Source organism: Pimephales promelas, chromosome 4 (assembly GCF_988280905.1).
Source record: "Pimephales promelas chromosome 4, fPimPro1.hap1.1, whole genome shotgun sequence".
NCBI lineage: Eukaryota > Metazoa > Chordata > Actinopteri > Cypriniformes > Leuciscidae > Pimephales > Pimephales promelas.
Genome location: NC_142772.1, coordinates 3,616,961 through 3,633,507, shown reverse-complemented (window position 1 = coordinate 3,633,507; position 16,547 = coordinate 3,616,961). Strand labels below are relative to the sequence as shown.

The 16,547-nt window shown below is 36.5% G+C and overlaps 1 protein-coding gene across 2 annotated transcripts in view; it reads right to left on the bottom strand.

Annotated features, from left to right (window-relative positions):
• ephb4a (eph receptor B4a) overlaps positions 1-16,547 on the bottom strand; it is a 55,353-nt gene that overhangs the window by 26,216 nt on the left and 12,590 nt on the right. For both annotated transcript variants that reach the window (XM_089129844.1, XM_089129845.1), the window contains exons 2-4: positions 3,402-3,472; positions 3,034-3,315; positions 1,818-2,208 (exon numbers count right to left, since the gene is read on the bottom strand). In XM_089129844.1, coding sequence (XP_088985970.1) covers positions 1,818-2,208; positions 3,034-3,315; positions 3,402-3,472 — 744 coding nt within the window. The remainder of the gene's footprint in view (positions 1-1,817; positions 2,209-3,033; positions 3,316-3,401; positions 3,473-16,547) is intronic.

The following is a 16,547-nucleotide window of genomic DNA, read 5'->3' as shown; positions in this document are numbered from 1 at the left end:
CTGCAAGACCGTAACCCAACATTTCGGACACACTGGAGACTAAATTTGATCAGAGAGACAATTAATCTTCCATATTAAGACTGGTGATTTCGCCATACGATGAAAGAAATCTTTTGCAATTTCACCATGAAACTTTGAACAAAAGTGTCTGCCACATGCAGAAATGTAAATGCACCCAGGACGCACAGCAACTGTAATGCAATAGCGAATGAAAATGTGTCCAGCCGTAGGACACTGATGAAATTCACAGTAATCCTCTCCTGATCTCTCCACTTCCTACCTATTTTCTCTAGTTGAAAGCAAGACCTTCATCTCACCTCTCTCACTCACTGTTTCTCTCCTTCTCAGAGTCACAGTCTAAATCAATCCCATCTGTCCTGTACTGTATCTCTCTCTCTCTCCTCTTATCAGAGCTGAAGTTGCAGTCGTTGTCAATATAAACTTCCGCAACACTTAATCTCAAAGTAGAAAGGCAATATTGTGAACTCAACAGTCAACATTCTCTCAGGTCCCGTTTACCGCTGGTATTAACATGCGTTACGGTCGATCGGATCACAATTAGACGAGAGAGACATTCCCGTTTACACCTGGTGTTTTAATCCGTCTCTTTTGTCCACTTTCAGACACTTCTGTCCTGAAGTCTTTGAGGGGAGGGTCTATGGATCTAATGCTCACAATAAGCTCACGCAATGTACATACGAACACAACCAGAAGAACACACGGAGAGCATCAGCTTTAGTTTCTGCTCTGACAGACAAGATCACGCCGAACAATGAGTGTGTGTTAGAAATCAGGAATGCCGAGAGAACATCGTTTTTCCTCTTCAAGTCTTCAGCCGACATATTTAGAGTCGTCCACTAGTGATCCGATCCACCGAAACACATCTTAAAGGAGTAGTTCACTTTTAAAAAAACTTTTGCTGATAATTTATTCACCCCCATGTCATCCAAGATGTCCATGTCTTTCTTTCTTCAGTCGAAAAGAATTTAAGGTTTTTGATAAAAACATTCCATATAATGGACTTCAATGGGGACCAAACGGTTCAAGGTCAAAATGACAGTTTCAGTGCAAACTGTTCAAAGGGCTTTAAACGATTCCAGACGATGATTAAGGGTCTTATCTAGCGAAACGATCGCTCATTTAATAAATAAATAACAAAGTTTACGTTTTATAAGCTCGAATGCTCGCCTTGCTCTGTTCTGTGACGCGCGTTCGTGACTCTCCTGTTCGAACTCGTTCATCAAAATGAACAAATCTTTTTCCAAGTCAATTCGTTCGTTTCGTTCATTGAATGAACCAAATGACTCAGCAAAATATTTGTCATTTTGATGAACGTGTTCGAACAGGAGAGTCACGAACGCCCGTCACAGAACAGAGCAAGGCGAGCATTTGAGCTTATAAAACTTAAACTTTGTTATTTATTTATTAAATGAGCGATCGTTTCGCTAGATAAGACCCTTATTCATCGTCTGGAATCGTTTAAAGCCCTTTGAACAGTTTGCACTGAAACTGTCATTTTGACCTTGAACCGTTTGGTCCCCATTGAAGTCCATTATATGGAATGTTTTTATCAAAAACCTTAATTTCTTTTCGACTGAAGAAAGAAAGACATGGACATCTTGGATAACATGGGGGTGAATAAATTATCAGCAAATGTTTTTTCAAAAGTGAACTACTCCTTTAATACCGTGCACGGATGACGAGCTTCATTTTTTCATTGTAGTTTAGATTAACTGAGATTCAGCTCTACAGCTCGTCGTCTTCACGTTGAGCTCAAATTATCCCCAGAGAAGTCTGTTGTATTCCCTCTCTCTCACCTCTACACTCCAGATCTCCATGGCTGGCCTCAAAGCCCGGCAGGCAAGTGCAGGTGGTGGTGGGCTGGTCCACCCACTGTCCATCTTCTCCACAGAACATCTTAGGCGGTCTGGGATTCGGTCCAGGCTGAGCTGCGTTTGCCACACACTGGCCCACTGCCTCCTGCACCAGCGAGCGAGGAACCGTCTCCGGGAACACGGAGAGTGAGCGCGTGAGGGCCGGACACTTCTTAAAGAAGACGCGCACGGATAAAAGGGCCATGCACGCTCCCTGGGCCTGGAACGCCAAGTAAAATCCCCGTTTGGTCAACGGGCCCAGACGCAGCGTCTTGATGTTCGGCTTCTTCTCTCCACCTGCACGGAGCAAGAAGTCTGCGGCCACCGTGTCGACCTGAGGAAAAACAGAAGACTTTCAATCGTTCATTAAGAGTCATTAACTCAACTGTCATTAATTTACACTTAAAGGAGTAGTTCACTTTAAAAAAAAGTTTGCTGATAATTTACTCACCCCCATGTCATCTAATATGTCCACGTCTTTCTTTCTTCAGTCGAAAAGAAATTAAGGTTTTTGATGAAAACATTCCAGGATTTTTCTCCATATAATGGACTTCAATGGGGACCAAACGGTTCAAGGTCCAAAAGAGAGTTTCAATGCAAACTGCAAACTGTTCAAAGGGCTTTAAACGATTCCAGACGATGAATAAGGGTCTTATCAAGCGAAACGAGCAGTCATTTAAAAAATAAATAACAAAGTTTACGTTTTATAAGCACAAATGCTCGCCTTCTGTTCTGTGACTCTCCTGTTCGAACTGGTTCATCAAAACGAACGAATCATTTTTCGAGTCATTTGGTTGATTCAACGAATAAAATGAACGAAATGACTCGAAAAAAAGATTTGTTCATTTTGATGAACCAGTTCGAACAGTAGAGTCACCGAACACAGCAAGGCGAGCATTTGTGCTTATAAAACTTAAACTTTGTTATTTATTTTTTAAACGAGCGATCGTTTCGCTTGATAAGACCCTTATTCATCGTCTGGTGTCATTTAAAGCCCTTTGAAGCTGCTTTGAAACTCTCATTTGGACCATGAACCGGTTGGACCCCATTGAAGTCCATTATATGGAGAATAAAGAAAGACATGGACATCTTGGATGACATGGGGGTGAGTAAATTATCAGCAAAAGTTTTTTTAAAAGTGTCTAGTGTGTATGAACACCTTGGTGTAGGGGTTCTCCATCCATGCGGGGTAGCTTGCCGTCGCGTCATCCGTGTCACTCTGGTAGTAGTAAAGGTTAAAGGTCTCTTTGCAGGACCGGTGATGTGTGAGCCGCGATGAACATTCGATCATGGTGAAGAGCAGCTCCACGTACACCTGAGACGCCCCTCGCCGGTCGATGAGTTTGCTGCGCAGCCAGTGACTGGACGCCCCGTCGGCCTGGCAGATCTGATAGGTCCTCACGCTGTTGTTCTCCTCATCCAGGCCACTCACCTCGTCCCACTGCACACACAACAAGTGGAGATCAGTCGTAATCGCACACCGCTTGCACTGAGCATTTGCTCTACATGTAAATCTGCAGGTCTCACCTCAGGTTTACCACGAGAGAACGTCGTCCACTTCAGATCTGATGTCTCAGTCTTCGTATTCATCAGGACCTCTGTCAAACAGAGGGAAAAAAATGTTTAATTTCCCCCCTTGAAAAACAAGTATGCTTATTTGTGTACTTCAAAATGCACACTTTATCCATTAAACAGATGAATGTGCTTGCAGAAGGCAGAAGACCCTGTGATTGTGCGTCCCCTAAACAATATTTACCCAACATACCCAAGATATCAATAAAACATTAAATATTTCTCAGTGAATTTTCCCAAGTCCAAATAATGTGCTTCTGCTATCCATATTCATTTTATAATTATACTCTCTGTCTCTCTCTCTCACTTAATTGTATTGAATGTGCACTTGTAAATGTGCTTCAAATCTTAAAGTATAATTAAAAAATGTACTTGCAGATAATGTAATATTAATGGCCACTTAAGTGTACTTAAAGAGTACACGTTCATGTAAATACGTTTTTTAAAAGTGCACTTAAAGGAGTAGTTCACTTTTAAAAAAAACTTTTGCTGATAATTTACTCACCCCCATGTCATCCAAGATGTCCATGTCTTTTTTTCTTCAGACGAAAAGAAATTAAGGTTTTTGATGAAAACATTCCGGGATTTTTCTCCATATAATGGACTTCAATGGGGTCCAAACGGTTCAAGGTCCAAATGAGAGTTTCAGTGCAGCTTCAAAGGGCTTTAAACGATTCCAGACGATGAATAAGAGTCTTATCAAGCGATACGATCGCTCATTTCAAAAATAAATAACAAAGATTAAGTTTTATAAGCACAAATGCTCGCCTTGTTCTGTTCTATGATGCGCGTTCGTGACTCTCCTGTTCGTTTCATTCAAATCATTTTTCGAGTCATGACTCGAAGGGTCCTAGATGTACCCTAAAATGATGCCCTAAAATGTACATACTAGCACCTAAATTGTACATATTAACACTTAAAATGTACATATTACAACCTAAAATGGACATATTAGCAACTAAAATGTACATTTCAGCACGTAAAATGTACATATTAACAAATAAAATGTATATATTAGTACCTAAAATGTACATATTTTCATAAAATGTACATATTAACAATTAAAATGTATATATTAGTACCTAAAATGTACATAATAGCACCTAAAATGTACTTATAAGCACCTAGATGTACTTATTAGCACCTAAAATGTACATATTAACACCTAAAATGTGCCTTATTCATCGTCTGGAATTGTTTAAAGCCCTTTGAAGCTGCACTGAAACTCTCATTTGGACCTTGAACCGTTTGGTCCCCATTGAAGTCCATTATATGGAGAAAAATCCTGGAATGTTTTCATCAAAAACCAAAGCAAACCAACTAAAGAAAGAAAGACGTGGACATCTTGGATGATGAGTAATGGGGGTGAGTAAAAATAAAATAAGCACACTAAAACACATGCAAATTCCACCAGCAAAAGCAGCGGCGAACATCACAACCAATCGAAAAGCAGAGCAACATCTGAGCCATCACACTTTTCCTCCTCACACACAGAGGGCAAGGGAAGTTCCCCGAGGTTTGATGGTTTGGTTATCGAATCATGGCCAACAGAAGCTTTAGCAAAAACAACTAGAAACTGTGGGTGATTTTCTGTCATACTGACGTGCATCGCTCCAGGGAAACCGACGGACATATGGAAACAAGGGCACAGCCTACTTTTACACTCGCACACATCTACAGTGACAATACAAAATCACTATATAGAGTTTCAAGCCAGCGGTGAATGATGGTCATTTAATTACCAGTGAACATCCTTCCTCTCCATTTCCACTCTTGATTGCGTTTTTGCTTGAACTGGTCATTACTTATTGATGGTGGTGATAATCAGTCACCCCCCACACACACAACCACACACACACACACACACACACGTATCTGGCCCCAGGGTTCTTACTATGGGAGCTGTGCTGGTCATGTGACCACCCGAAGCCACCATACAGTTCAAACCGGCTCCAATCACAAAGCTCCTTTGATCTAAAAATACTAGCAGCGAATAAATTTCTTTCTCTTTCCCCTACTGATATTTGTTCAAACTCCTTTCTTATTCGTGTCTCTAAGGAGAAACACCTTTATTGCTCTTTTTTTTTTGCATGTGCTTTCCCCCTGAGTGTTGGAGTTTAGCATACAGAGATGGAATCGATGTGTCTCTGTCTGTATGTATCTGGGTCGAGACTTGTCTTGGGGACGGGAAGCTTTCTGTTGGTTTAGACCTCAGAAAAGCATCAATGACAAGAAGAAAAAGATCATGTTTGAGCCCTGATGGCCTTAGGGAGAAATGTTTAGCATGGATACTTTTTGATTTTGAGATATTGTGTGTAAAACAGTCAACAATAAAAATAATTTAAAAATTGTGTTGTCATTACATGACAAAACTACGCTGATTGTTTAATTCTGAGAGTAAAATTGTATTTCATTTTTTTAAATCGCGATGAAAAGTGACGGATTTTTCGTATTGTGCTGTACATCAGAGTGAAATAGATTATTGAAAATTAAAAAATGTGGTTGAGTCCATCATGGATGCGGGTCTTGGGCTGGGTTTAAGAGGACTAAATGATTGGAGACGGTAAGAAGTCCGGAAGATCAAGTAATGACATTTTGATTAAAAATAACATAACATATGCATGGATGAATCATTCACAATTTCAATGAGTTGCATTTGGAAAATAGATTCATTTAAATCTTTTATTAAAGGGATAGTTCACTTTGAAATTAATTTTTGGTATGTTTTATCTTACCTCAAGGGCATCCAAGATGTAGGTGTCTTTGTTTTCGCAGTAGTTTCAATTTTGACATTTTTAGGTCAAACCGTCCTTGTCATATAATGGAGGTCTATGGTCACCACCTCAAAGAGCATGCACAGAGAAGCCCAAATTAAACATGATTTAATGATGGCCTCAGACACGAAACGAGCGGTTTGTGTGAGAAAACGAACAGTATTTATATCGTTTTTACCTCTTGTTACCACAGTGATCTGAGGGCGCAGGCACTTTGTGGCTGTGATTACAAGAGGTAAAAACGATATAAATACTGTTCATTTTCTCACACAAACCGCTCGTTTCATGTCTTAGGCCATCAATGTGTACTTACATTTACGAGTCATTAAATCATGTTTAATTTGGACTTCTCTGTGCATGCTCTTTGAGGTGGTGACCATAGACCTCCATTATATGACGGAGAGACAAGAACGGTTTGACCTAAAACTATCAAAATTGAAACTACTGCGGAAACAAAGACACGTGCATCTTAGATGCCCTTGAGGTAAACTAAAACATACCCAAAAATTAATTTCAAAGTGAACTATCCCTTTAAATATTTTGTAAATGTTTATGTGAAAAATTGCTTCCGTCTTATTTGTCAGACTGAAAATATGAGTAAAGTGTGTTGCATTTTGGGACACCATTGTCCTCAGAACAGCGCTATTAACGCATCAACTGTGGCATTTTAACACCAAACATGAAGGCATAGGGATACGTTCACAACCTGATTGTTCGGCTTTACGTAGCCTATATTTCACGATGGACTTACCAAACATCCAAAACAATATGCGTAGCAAAATATGATGGTATTCTGACCAGCTGAGAACTCGCGAAGGGTTTATAAAATGTGTAATGAAGTCAAAACAGTGGCAGGAATCGCTCCGTCACACACAAACACACAGATCTGCTGTGAGGAGACGCGGTTCTGATGTACCAAACTATGATGAGCAATATCGCAACTGTCACGAGAAAAAACAGGCTTGATCGTGCGTTCTGTCATTTTTAGTGTCGCATATTGTCACATGATTTCCTGTTTTTGGTTCGTTCACACGTCTTTGGTCCGTATTGCGTTCATATTTCATTCAAACTTCACCAGAGTTGGTTTGGAAGTGGAGCGAGACTCGTCTTTTCAGCGTCTCGGTCCTCTTGTTTGGTCGGTCAGATATCAGCGTTCACGCTTATTCAAATGAACCGCACTAACAGAGCAATCGCACCAGGTTTTAATCCAACCAAACATGCCGAGTGTGAACACATTGTAAAAATAAAAAATAAAATCTACACTCTCAGAAAAAAAGGTACAAAAGCTGTCACTGGGGCTGTACCTTTTCAAAAGGTACACTTTTGTACCCAAAGGCTGCATATTGGTACCTTAGTGATACATATTAGCACCTAAATGTACATATTACCACCTAAAATGGACATATTAGCTCATGAAATGGACATATTAGCACCCAAAATGTACATATTAACACTTAAAATGTACATATTAGTACCTAAAATGTACATAGCTCCTAAAATTGACATATTAGCACCTAAAATGTACATATTTGCACCTAAAATATACATATTAACACCTAAAATGTACTTATAAGCACCTAAAATGTACATACTAGCACCTAAATTGTACATATTAACACTTAAAATGTACATATTACAATCTAAAATGGACATATTAGCAACTAAAATGTACTTATAAGCACCTAGATGTACTTATTAGCACCTAAAATGTACATATTAACACCTAAAATGGACAAAAGTTTACATTTTGAAAAGGTACAGCCCCAGTGACCGCTTTTGTACCTTTTTTTCTGAGAGTGCATTTCAAAAGCAATAATACTTAAAATAACACTGGCTCTGGTTGTATATTCTGCAAATTGCGCGCACAGAAAACTAGCATACGACACATAGTTGACTAGTATGAGTAGCATATAGTAGCCGAGTACACAACACCTGATGTGCCTCTATCTGTATGTATCTGGGTCGGAACTTGTCTTGGGGACTGGAAGCTTCCCGTTGTTGGTTTTCACCCTTAGAATCGCATCAATATTAAAAATCAAAATCAAAACCTGTATTTAAGCCTGTATGGCCTCAGGGAGAACCCCGGCATGCGCTTTCTCTCACTCAGTGACACACACGCCATCCATCTTCCCTGTCTTTCACTATTTTCCCCATCACTTTTGCTTTCCCTGCTTTCAAATTTCACGTTCCTTTCTTGCCATCCGTCCGTTTTCATTTCTCTTCTCAATAACTCCATATGTCTCCGTCCCACTCTTTATCTCTCCGTGCCTCCCTCTATCCTTCTCTCTTCTGATGTCGAGAGGCTGTGGACGGCTGATAACCGGCGTCCAGCTCTGAGAATCAAAGCGAGTGACGCCCGGGAGGATGAAAGAGGGATGAGAGGAGGACACAGGGCGGGAGCTTTTGGAGAAGAGGGAGAGATGGAGGCCACCGGATATATGGCGGTGATTTCCCACTGCGAGTTCAGAGGGAAAACAAATTACAGGCTCATCTAAATTAAAATGCACACATACCAATCTCATGAAACCTGTCCAAAACATGCCCAGGTCATATTTCACTAGGGATGGCTACCGAAACCCGGTATGAAACGGACCCCCAGGCTAAGATATCAGTATCGATAACCCACGACGTTACTGGTTCTGAGAAAGTAATACTTCTTAATTATTGCTATATACACTGTGAAAAAAAATATTGTTGGTTTAACTTAAAAAAATGAAGTAACCTGGTTGCCTTAAAAATTGAGTTAATACAATGAAGGAGATTGATTTAATCATCAGAAACTCAGAATATTCTGTTACCTGAACAAACTATTTAAGTTGATTTGGCAAAAGAAAAAAATGTTGTGATTACAAATCATGAACATATTTTTTTAAAAAGTGTACTGGTTCTGAGAAAGTAATACTTATTAATTATTTACTGTAAAAAAATATTGTTTTTAACTTAAAAAAATGAAGTAACCTGGTTGCCTTAAAATTTTAAGTTCATTGAAATGGAAAAATTGAGTTAATACAATGAAGGAGATTGATTTAATCATCAGAAACTCAGAATATTCTGTTACCTGAACTACATAAACTATTTAAGTTGATCTGACAAAAAAATGTGGTTATGAACATATTTTTTACAGTGGTTCTGAGAAAGTAATACTTATTAATTATTGCTATATACACTGTGAAAAAAAATATTGTTGGTTTAACTTAAAAAAATGAAGTAACCTGGTTGCCTTAAAAATTGAGTTAATACAATGAAGGAGATTGATTTAATCATCAGAAACTCAGAATATTCTGTTACCTGAACAAACTATTTAAGTTGATTTGGCAAAAGAAAAAAATGTTGTGATTACAAATCATGAACATATTTTTTTTAAAAGTGTACTGGTTCTGAGAAAGTAATACTTATTAATTATTTACTGTAAAAAAATATTGTTTTTAACTTAAAAAAATGAAGTAACCTGGTTGCCTTAAAATTTTAAGTTCATTGAAATGGAAAAATTGAGTTAATACAATGAAGGAGATTGATTTAATCATCAGAAACTCAGAATATTCTGTTACCTGAACTACATAAACTATTTAAGTTGATCTGACAAAAAAATGTGGTTATGAACATATTTTTTACAGTGGTTCTGAGAAAGTAATACTTATTAATTATTGCTATATTCACTGTAAAAAAAATATTGTTGATTTAATTTAAAAAATGGAGTAACCTGGTTGCCTTAAAATTAAGTTCATTGAATTGATAAACTTCATTGAGTTAGTACAATGAAGGAGATTGATTTAATCATCAGAAACTCAAAATATTCTGTTACCTGAACAAACTATTTAAGTTGATTTGGCAAAAGAAAAAAATTTTGTGATTACAAATCATGAACATATTTTATTTTTACAGTGTACTGGTTCTGAGAAAGTAATACTTATTAATTATTCACTGTAAAAAAAATATTGTTAGTTTAATTAAAAAAAAATGAAGTAACCTGGTTGCCTTAAAATTTTAAGTTCATTGAAATGGAAAAATTGAGTTAATACAATGAAGGAGATTGATTTAATCATCAGAAACTCAAAATAATAAGTTATCGGAACTACATAAACTATTTAAGTTGATTTAACAAAATGTGATTACAAATCATGAACATTTTTTTACAGTGGTTCTGAGAAAGTAATACTTATTAATTATTGCTATATTCACTGTAAAAAAATATTGTTGATTTAATTTAAAAAAATGGAGTAACCTGGTTGCCTTAAAATTAAGTTCATTGAATTCAAAAAATTGAGTTAATACGATAAAGGAGATTGATTTAATCATCAGAAACTCAAAATATTCTGTTATCGGAACTACATAAATTATTTAAGTTGATTTGACAAAGGAAAAAATGTGATTAGAAATCATGAACATATTTTTTTACAGTGCTGGTTCTGAGAAAGTAATACTTATTATTGCTATACACACTGTAAAAAAATATTGTTGGTTTAACTTTAAAAAAATTAAGTAACCTGGTTGCCTATTTTGAGTTCACGGAAATGGAAAAATTGAGTTGATACAATGAAGGAGATTGATTTAATCATCAGAAACTCAAAATATTCTGTTATCGGAACTACATAAATTATTTAAGTTGATTTGACAAAAGAAAAAAAATGTTGTGATTACAAATCATGAAAATATTTTTTTATAGTGTCGTTATCTCGCCAATTCTATATGCAATAATATTAAACCATTTTATCTGAGATGCATTTTTCTTAGTATCTACTGTTGCTAAATTGCAGGACGTGTTTGATAGTGGTTCAACTGGTCTCAAAACGCACAGTTCGGATCATATTACGGATTTTGAGTCACGGATCGTATCATTTTTTAGATCAGCGGGAAAAAAAACATTTGCTTTTATTAATTACTTAAAGCACACTTTGGGTCCTTCGATACCACAGCAAAAACCACTAGCCTAACTAATACATTTCAAGCTTATTAAAAGCAAGTGAACACACTGTAAAAAATATATTTTCATAATTTGTAATCACAACATTTTTTCTTTTGTCAAATCAACTTAAATAAATTATGTGGTTCAGGTAACATAATATTTTGAGTTTCTGATGATTAAATCAATCTCCTTCATTGTAACTCATTTTTTTCCATTTCAATGAACTTAAAATTTTAAGGCAACCAGGTTACTTAATTTAAGTTAAACCAACTATGTTTTTTTACAGTGCAGTCAGCAATAAAATAAGAACAAAATACACCACTTACAATTATAGATCAACAAAACACAACAAAGTTACAAACAAACTAAAGTTTAAATGTAGTATCCAGATATAGAAATGTAATAATTAGGTCTAAATATAAAATAACACTACTGTATAAATTAAATACGATCAAAGATTCATCTTTTGTTATTTGCTTCATTTTAATAAAGTGCCTTTATCATGCTTTTTGGATATTACCTTTCACACAGTTTTTTTATTATCTCTGTTTGTGTACGTAGAAGGTATGCAGAGTTTTAAAGATCAAAATCCAGATAAATAGAGTTACAACAGAACAGAGTTAAAATCACAACAGAGTGGGCCATCTGACCAATCAGAGCAGAGCATGCTCTCAGAGAGGCGGGGTTTAGAGAGACCGAATCCTTGAACCGTTTCAGAGAAAAGAGGTGATGCTTCATTGCATATTATGAGAAAAATAAAGTGTTTTTTGACCTTGGACCTTGTAAACCTGATGTGGGAGACACCAAAATAATATTAGGAGCCTTTAAAATAGCATAACAGGGGCAATTTTTGTCTTTTCTTGTTGGTGTGAAATACGACCTGGACATTCATCCATGAAGTTTGTCTGGTACCAGGTTACTGAGGGCTACGGTGTGTCTGTGATGTGATAGATTATGGTCTGTTTCGCTGTGTGTGTGTGTGTGTGTTCCTCTATGTAATTACAGTGGACTATCTCCTGCTGTCTCCTCTATCATTACTTATAATGGGGCAGGGAAAAGTGCATGTGTGTGTGTGTTTCTCCTTATGGCTCGCCTCAAAAAAATAGGTTAGACACAGCGAGACTCCAAAGTTGACACAAGGATTATCATTCACCAGACACACACACACACACACACACACCTGTCAGTGAGTCTTTGGCCTGATATCATCATCACCGGCTGCTGTTCTGATGGATAAAGCTCCCGGTGGGCGATTTCTATCCGAGATTGTTTTTTTTCTTTTGACCCATTTAATGCAGTGGTCCCATTTAGACACACTGTACATCATAGCTCTTACTCTCTTTAGTGATAAACCTGTAGAAAACTCACTTTTATATCTCAATTTTCCTCTCATATAAAGCAATGAGTTTAAATGGAGCGCTAATGGTGACTTAAAAGTCCATTTTTGAGAAAAAGACCCCAATAATCTCATGTCTCATATTTTAATAACTCAAATACACTCAAATCTGCCAACGTGCAAAGGTCTGCAGTGAAAAATCCAAAATGTTCATATGAACATCTGTTATCAGGTTATCTGAGCTATGTTATCCAGACAATCCAAAAATTGTCTCTTTTTTTTCTGACGAATTGTCAGGAACAGGTAACTTCGTACACTTGAAAGTTTGGGATTTGGAAGAAGTCTCTAATGTTCATCAAGGCTGCGTATATCTGATCAAAACAAAGTAAAAATAGTAATTTTGAGAAATATTACAATTTAAAATGTATTTTATTCCTGTGATTCAAAGCTGAATTTTCAGCATCATTACTCTTCAGTGTCACATGATCCTTCAGAAATCAATCCAATACACTCTGTCACTGGGGCTGTACCTTTTCAAAAGGTACACTTTTGTACCCAAAGGCTGTATATTGGTACCTTATACATATTAGCACCTAAAATGTACATATTAGCAACTGAAATGTACATATTAACACCTAAAATGTACATATTACCACCTAAAATGGACATATTGGCTCATGAAATGGACATATTAGCACCCAAAATGTACATATTAAAACTTAAAATGTACATATTAGTATCTAAAATGTACATATTACCTCCTGAAATGGACATATTAGCACCTAAAATGTACATTTTAACACTTAAAATGTACATATTAGCACCTAAAATGTACATTTTAACACTTAAAATGTACATATTAGCACCTAAAATGTACATATATTAGCACCTAAAATGGACAAAAGTTTATATTTTGAAAAGGTGCAGCGCCAGTGACAGCTTTTGTACCTTTTTCTGAGAGTGTATGCTGATTTGAAGCTCAAGAAACATTTCTAATTATTATCAATGTTGAAAAAAAAAACATTTAATATTTTTGTGGCAACTGTGATGCATTTGTCTTAAAGATTCAAAAGAACAGCATTTATTTAAAATATAAATCTTTTGTAACATTATAAATGTCATGTCTGTCACATACATTTAATAATGTGGAATAAAAGTATTCATTTCTTTCAAATACACACATAAAAAAATGTACTGACCCCAAACTTTTGAACAGTAGTGTGTATGTGTTTGAATAATCTGCTATTTCCTGACTTTGATGATATGAATAAAGGCAAACAGGACTGTGTTTGAGCACGTTGGCATGTTAAGACGCGTGTATGTGTGACTCGTTTGTTTCTCACTTCTGCAGTTGAGAATGAGTGTTTGTCTGCTTCATTTTTCTGTCTAGTTTATGATTGTGTGTGTCTAGAATAAACACACCAGCCCATGGAAAACTATTGCTCAGAGGTTGCTTTTCACCGCTCAGGACACGTAATCGAGCTCTCGCAATATTTTAAGTAGCAACTTTTAAAGTCAAACAACTGTTGATATACAATAGATGTATAAATCTGCCGACTTCAAGAATTATAGCCCTGAGAGGTTTTGATGAGAAATTTCTGAATATTCAGTCTCCATTTTGTGAGATCTGAGAACATAAATATTATTGTAATGAACACTAGTGAGATTGCTAGGATAGGGCTTGAAGGGATAGTTCACCATAAAAAGAAAATTCTGCCTCTAATTACTCTATCTCATGTTGTTTAACCCCGTCCGTCAGACTTTCGTTCATCTTCAGAACACAAATTAAGATATTTTAGATTAAATCTGAGAGCTGGATCACTCCTCCATAGTCTTCTTGAAGGATTGAAACTTGCCAGCCCAGAAAAGTTATTAAAGACATCGTTAAAATAGTCTGAGTGGCTCAATCTTAAGTTTATCAAACGACGAGTGCACAAAAACAAACAAAAATAACAAATTTATTTGTTTATTTGGGCCTCGAGTCAGGTAACTAGTTTAACAGCATATGATCTGTTGTTGTACGTCACATGACCAGCGTCGGCCAATAGTGAGCCTACGTGTGATGTAGCTCTACGCTATAACACTAAGTTAACTGACTAGAGGTCCATAGTGAAGGAAGTGAATAGTTGAAGTTAAGTCGTTATTTATGTTTGTTTTTGCACACAAAAAGTAATAAACTTAAGATCGGACTATTTTAACGATGTCTTTAATAACTTTTCTGGCCCGGCAAGTTTCAATCCCTCAAGAACCCAATGGAGGAGTGATCCAGCTCTCAGATTTAATCTAAAATATCTTAATATGTGTTCTGAAGGCGAAAACAACATGAGGGTGAGTAATTACTGACAGAGTTTTCATTTTGGGGTGAACTATCCCTTTAAGCAAAAGCCTCCATTTGCTCTCCTAGCGATCTTAGAGAAGTTTAAAGTTTTTTTTCCAACGGGAATTTTGATTGTAAAGCACACTGAGGTCCGTGACCTTGACTTGGATATCATGCCTCGAGTGTTTCCTATCTGCACTCCAAACCTCTTTAATTATAGACACATCCTCACTTTCTCACTTTCTCTCAAAGGTAAATGACAGAAGACCAGCACCGGGCTACAATTAGTCTTTCACTTTAATTAAGGAAAAGAGACAGTGCCAATTACTGGAAGAGAGGAGAAAATGAAAGGAGGGGGGAGGGATGCAAAATGGAAAGGGAGTGAAAAAAAGAGGCCAAGGAGAAAGAGATGAAAGGGAAAACAGGGATTAGAAAGAGATGGATGGAGATGAACAGATAGGGAAGAGAGAGGAGTACTGTAGCGTGACAGCATGTTTGAGAGTTTAATTACTGAAGCACACCTGGATCACTGATGCCTCCGCCAAGGAAAAACTATACCACTCCTTTAAAAAAAAAATCATTGTCTAAACGATTAGTCGCGGTAAAGTCAACAGGAGATCTCAGTTCCTCGTCTTTCGTCAGTTCGCCTTACTCCAAAGAAAACCAGTTTGTCCTTGTAATCTTTCATCAAGTGCGATAACTTAGTCAACCTCTCAAAAGACTTTGCTTAACATAAGCAAGCCCTCTTATTTTTCAATCGCTCCAACCACCAGGCGTCCATCTTTGTGCACTTTTAACAAGAATAGTTATTACGTAAATAATATGTGTTGAATGTAATGCTTTTAGATGCAATTAAGTTCAAATTGATTGTAGTTTAAATTTATATTAAATGCAACTATCATGAATTTAGAGTGTTTTTGACCTACTAAAGTAGCGCATCTTAAGTCATTTCATAATTGTTTTTACTGTCTTTTTGAAGTGTATGGCTGAAATGTACTGATGATAAGCAAGTGAAATGTACTTTAAATGTCTTTTCTTTCATTTCTTGCAATTTACTACATTTGAAAAATATTAAATATTTTTTTAGGTCAAACCGTTCTTGTCTGTCGGTCATATAATGGAGGTCTATGGTCACCACCTCAAAGAGCATGCACAGAGAAGTCCAAATGAAACATGATTTAATGACTTGTAAATGGCCTAAGACACAAAACAAGAGGTTTGTGCGAGAAAACGAGTAGTATTTATATCGTTTTTACCTCTTGTAACCACAGCCACGTCCAAGTGATCTGAGGGCGCGGGCACTTTGTGACTAAAAACGATATAAATACTGTTCGTTTTCTCATACAAACCGCTCGTATCGTGTCTTAGGCCATTTAGGAGTCATTAAATCATGTTTCATTTGGACTTCTCTGTGCATGCTCTTTGAGGTGGTGACCATAGACCTCCATTATATGACTGAAAGACAAGAACGGTTTGACCTAAATATATCAAAATTGAAACTACTGCGGTAACAAAAACACCTACATCTTGGTTGCCCTTGAGGTAAGATAAAGATAAAGTGAACTATCCCTTTAAAGCATGACAAAATATTATTAAAACATAATTAATTAAAATTAACTTTTAAGAAAGTATATGTTTGTAGCAGTTTTTAACATGTCAAGTCTTACTTTTATTAGCTAAAATTGTATAATACGGAATAGAAAATCTCACTAGTCGACTTCACTAATCATTTAGGTATTGCACAAAACGTTGACCGTCCTATTATTAGCTT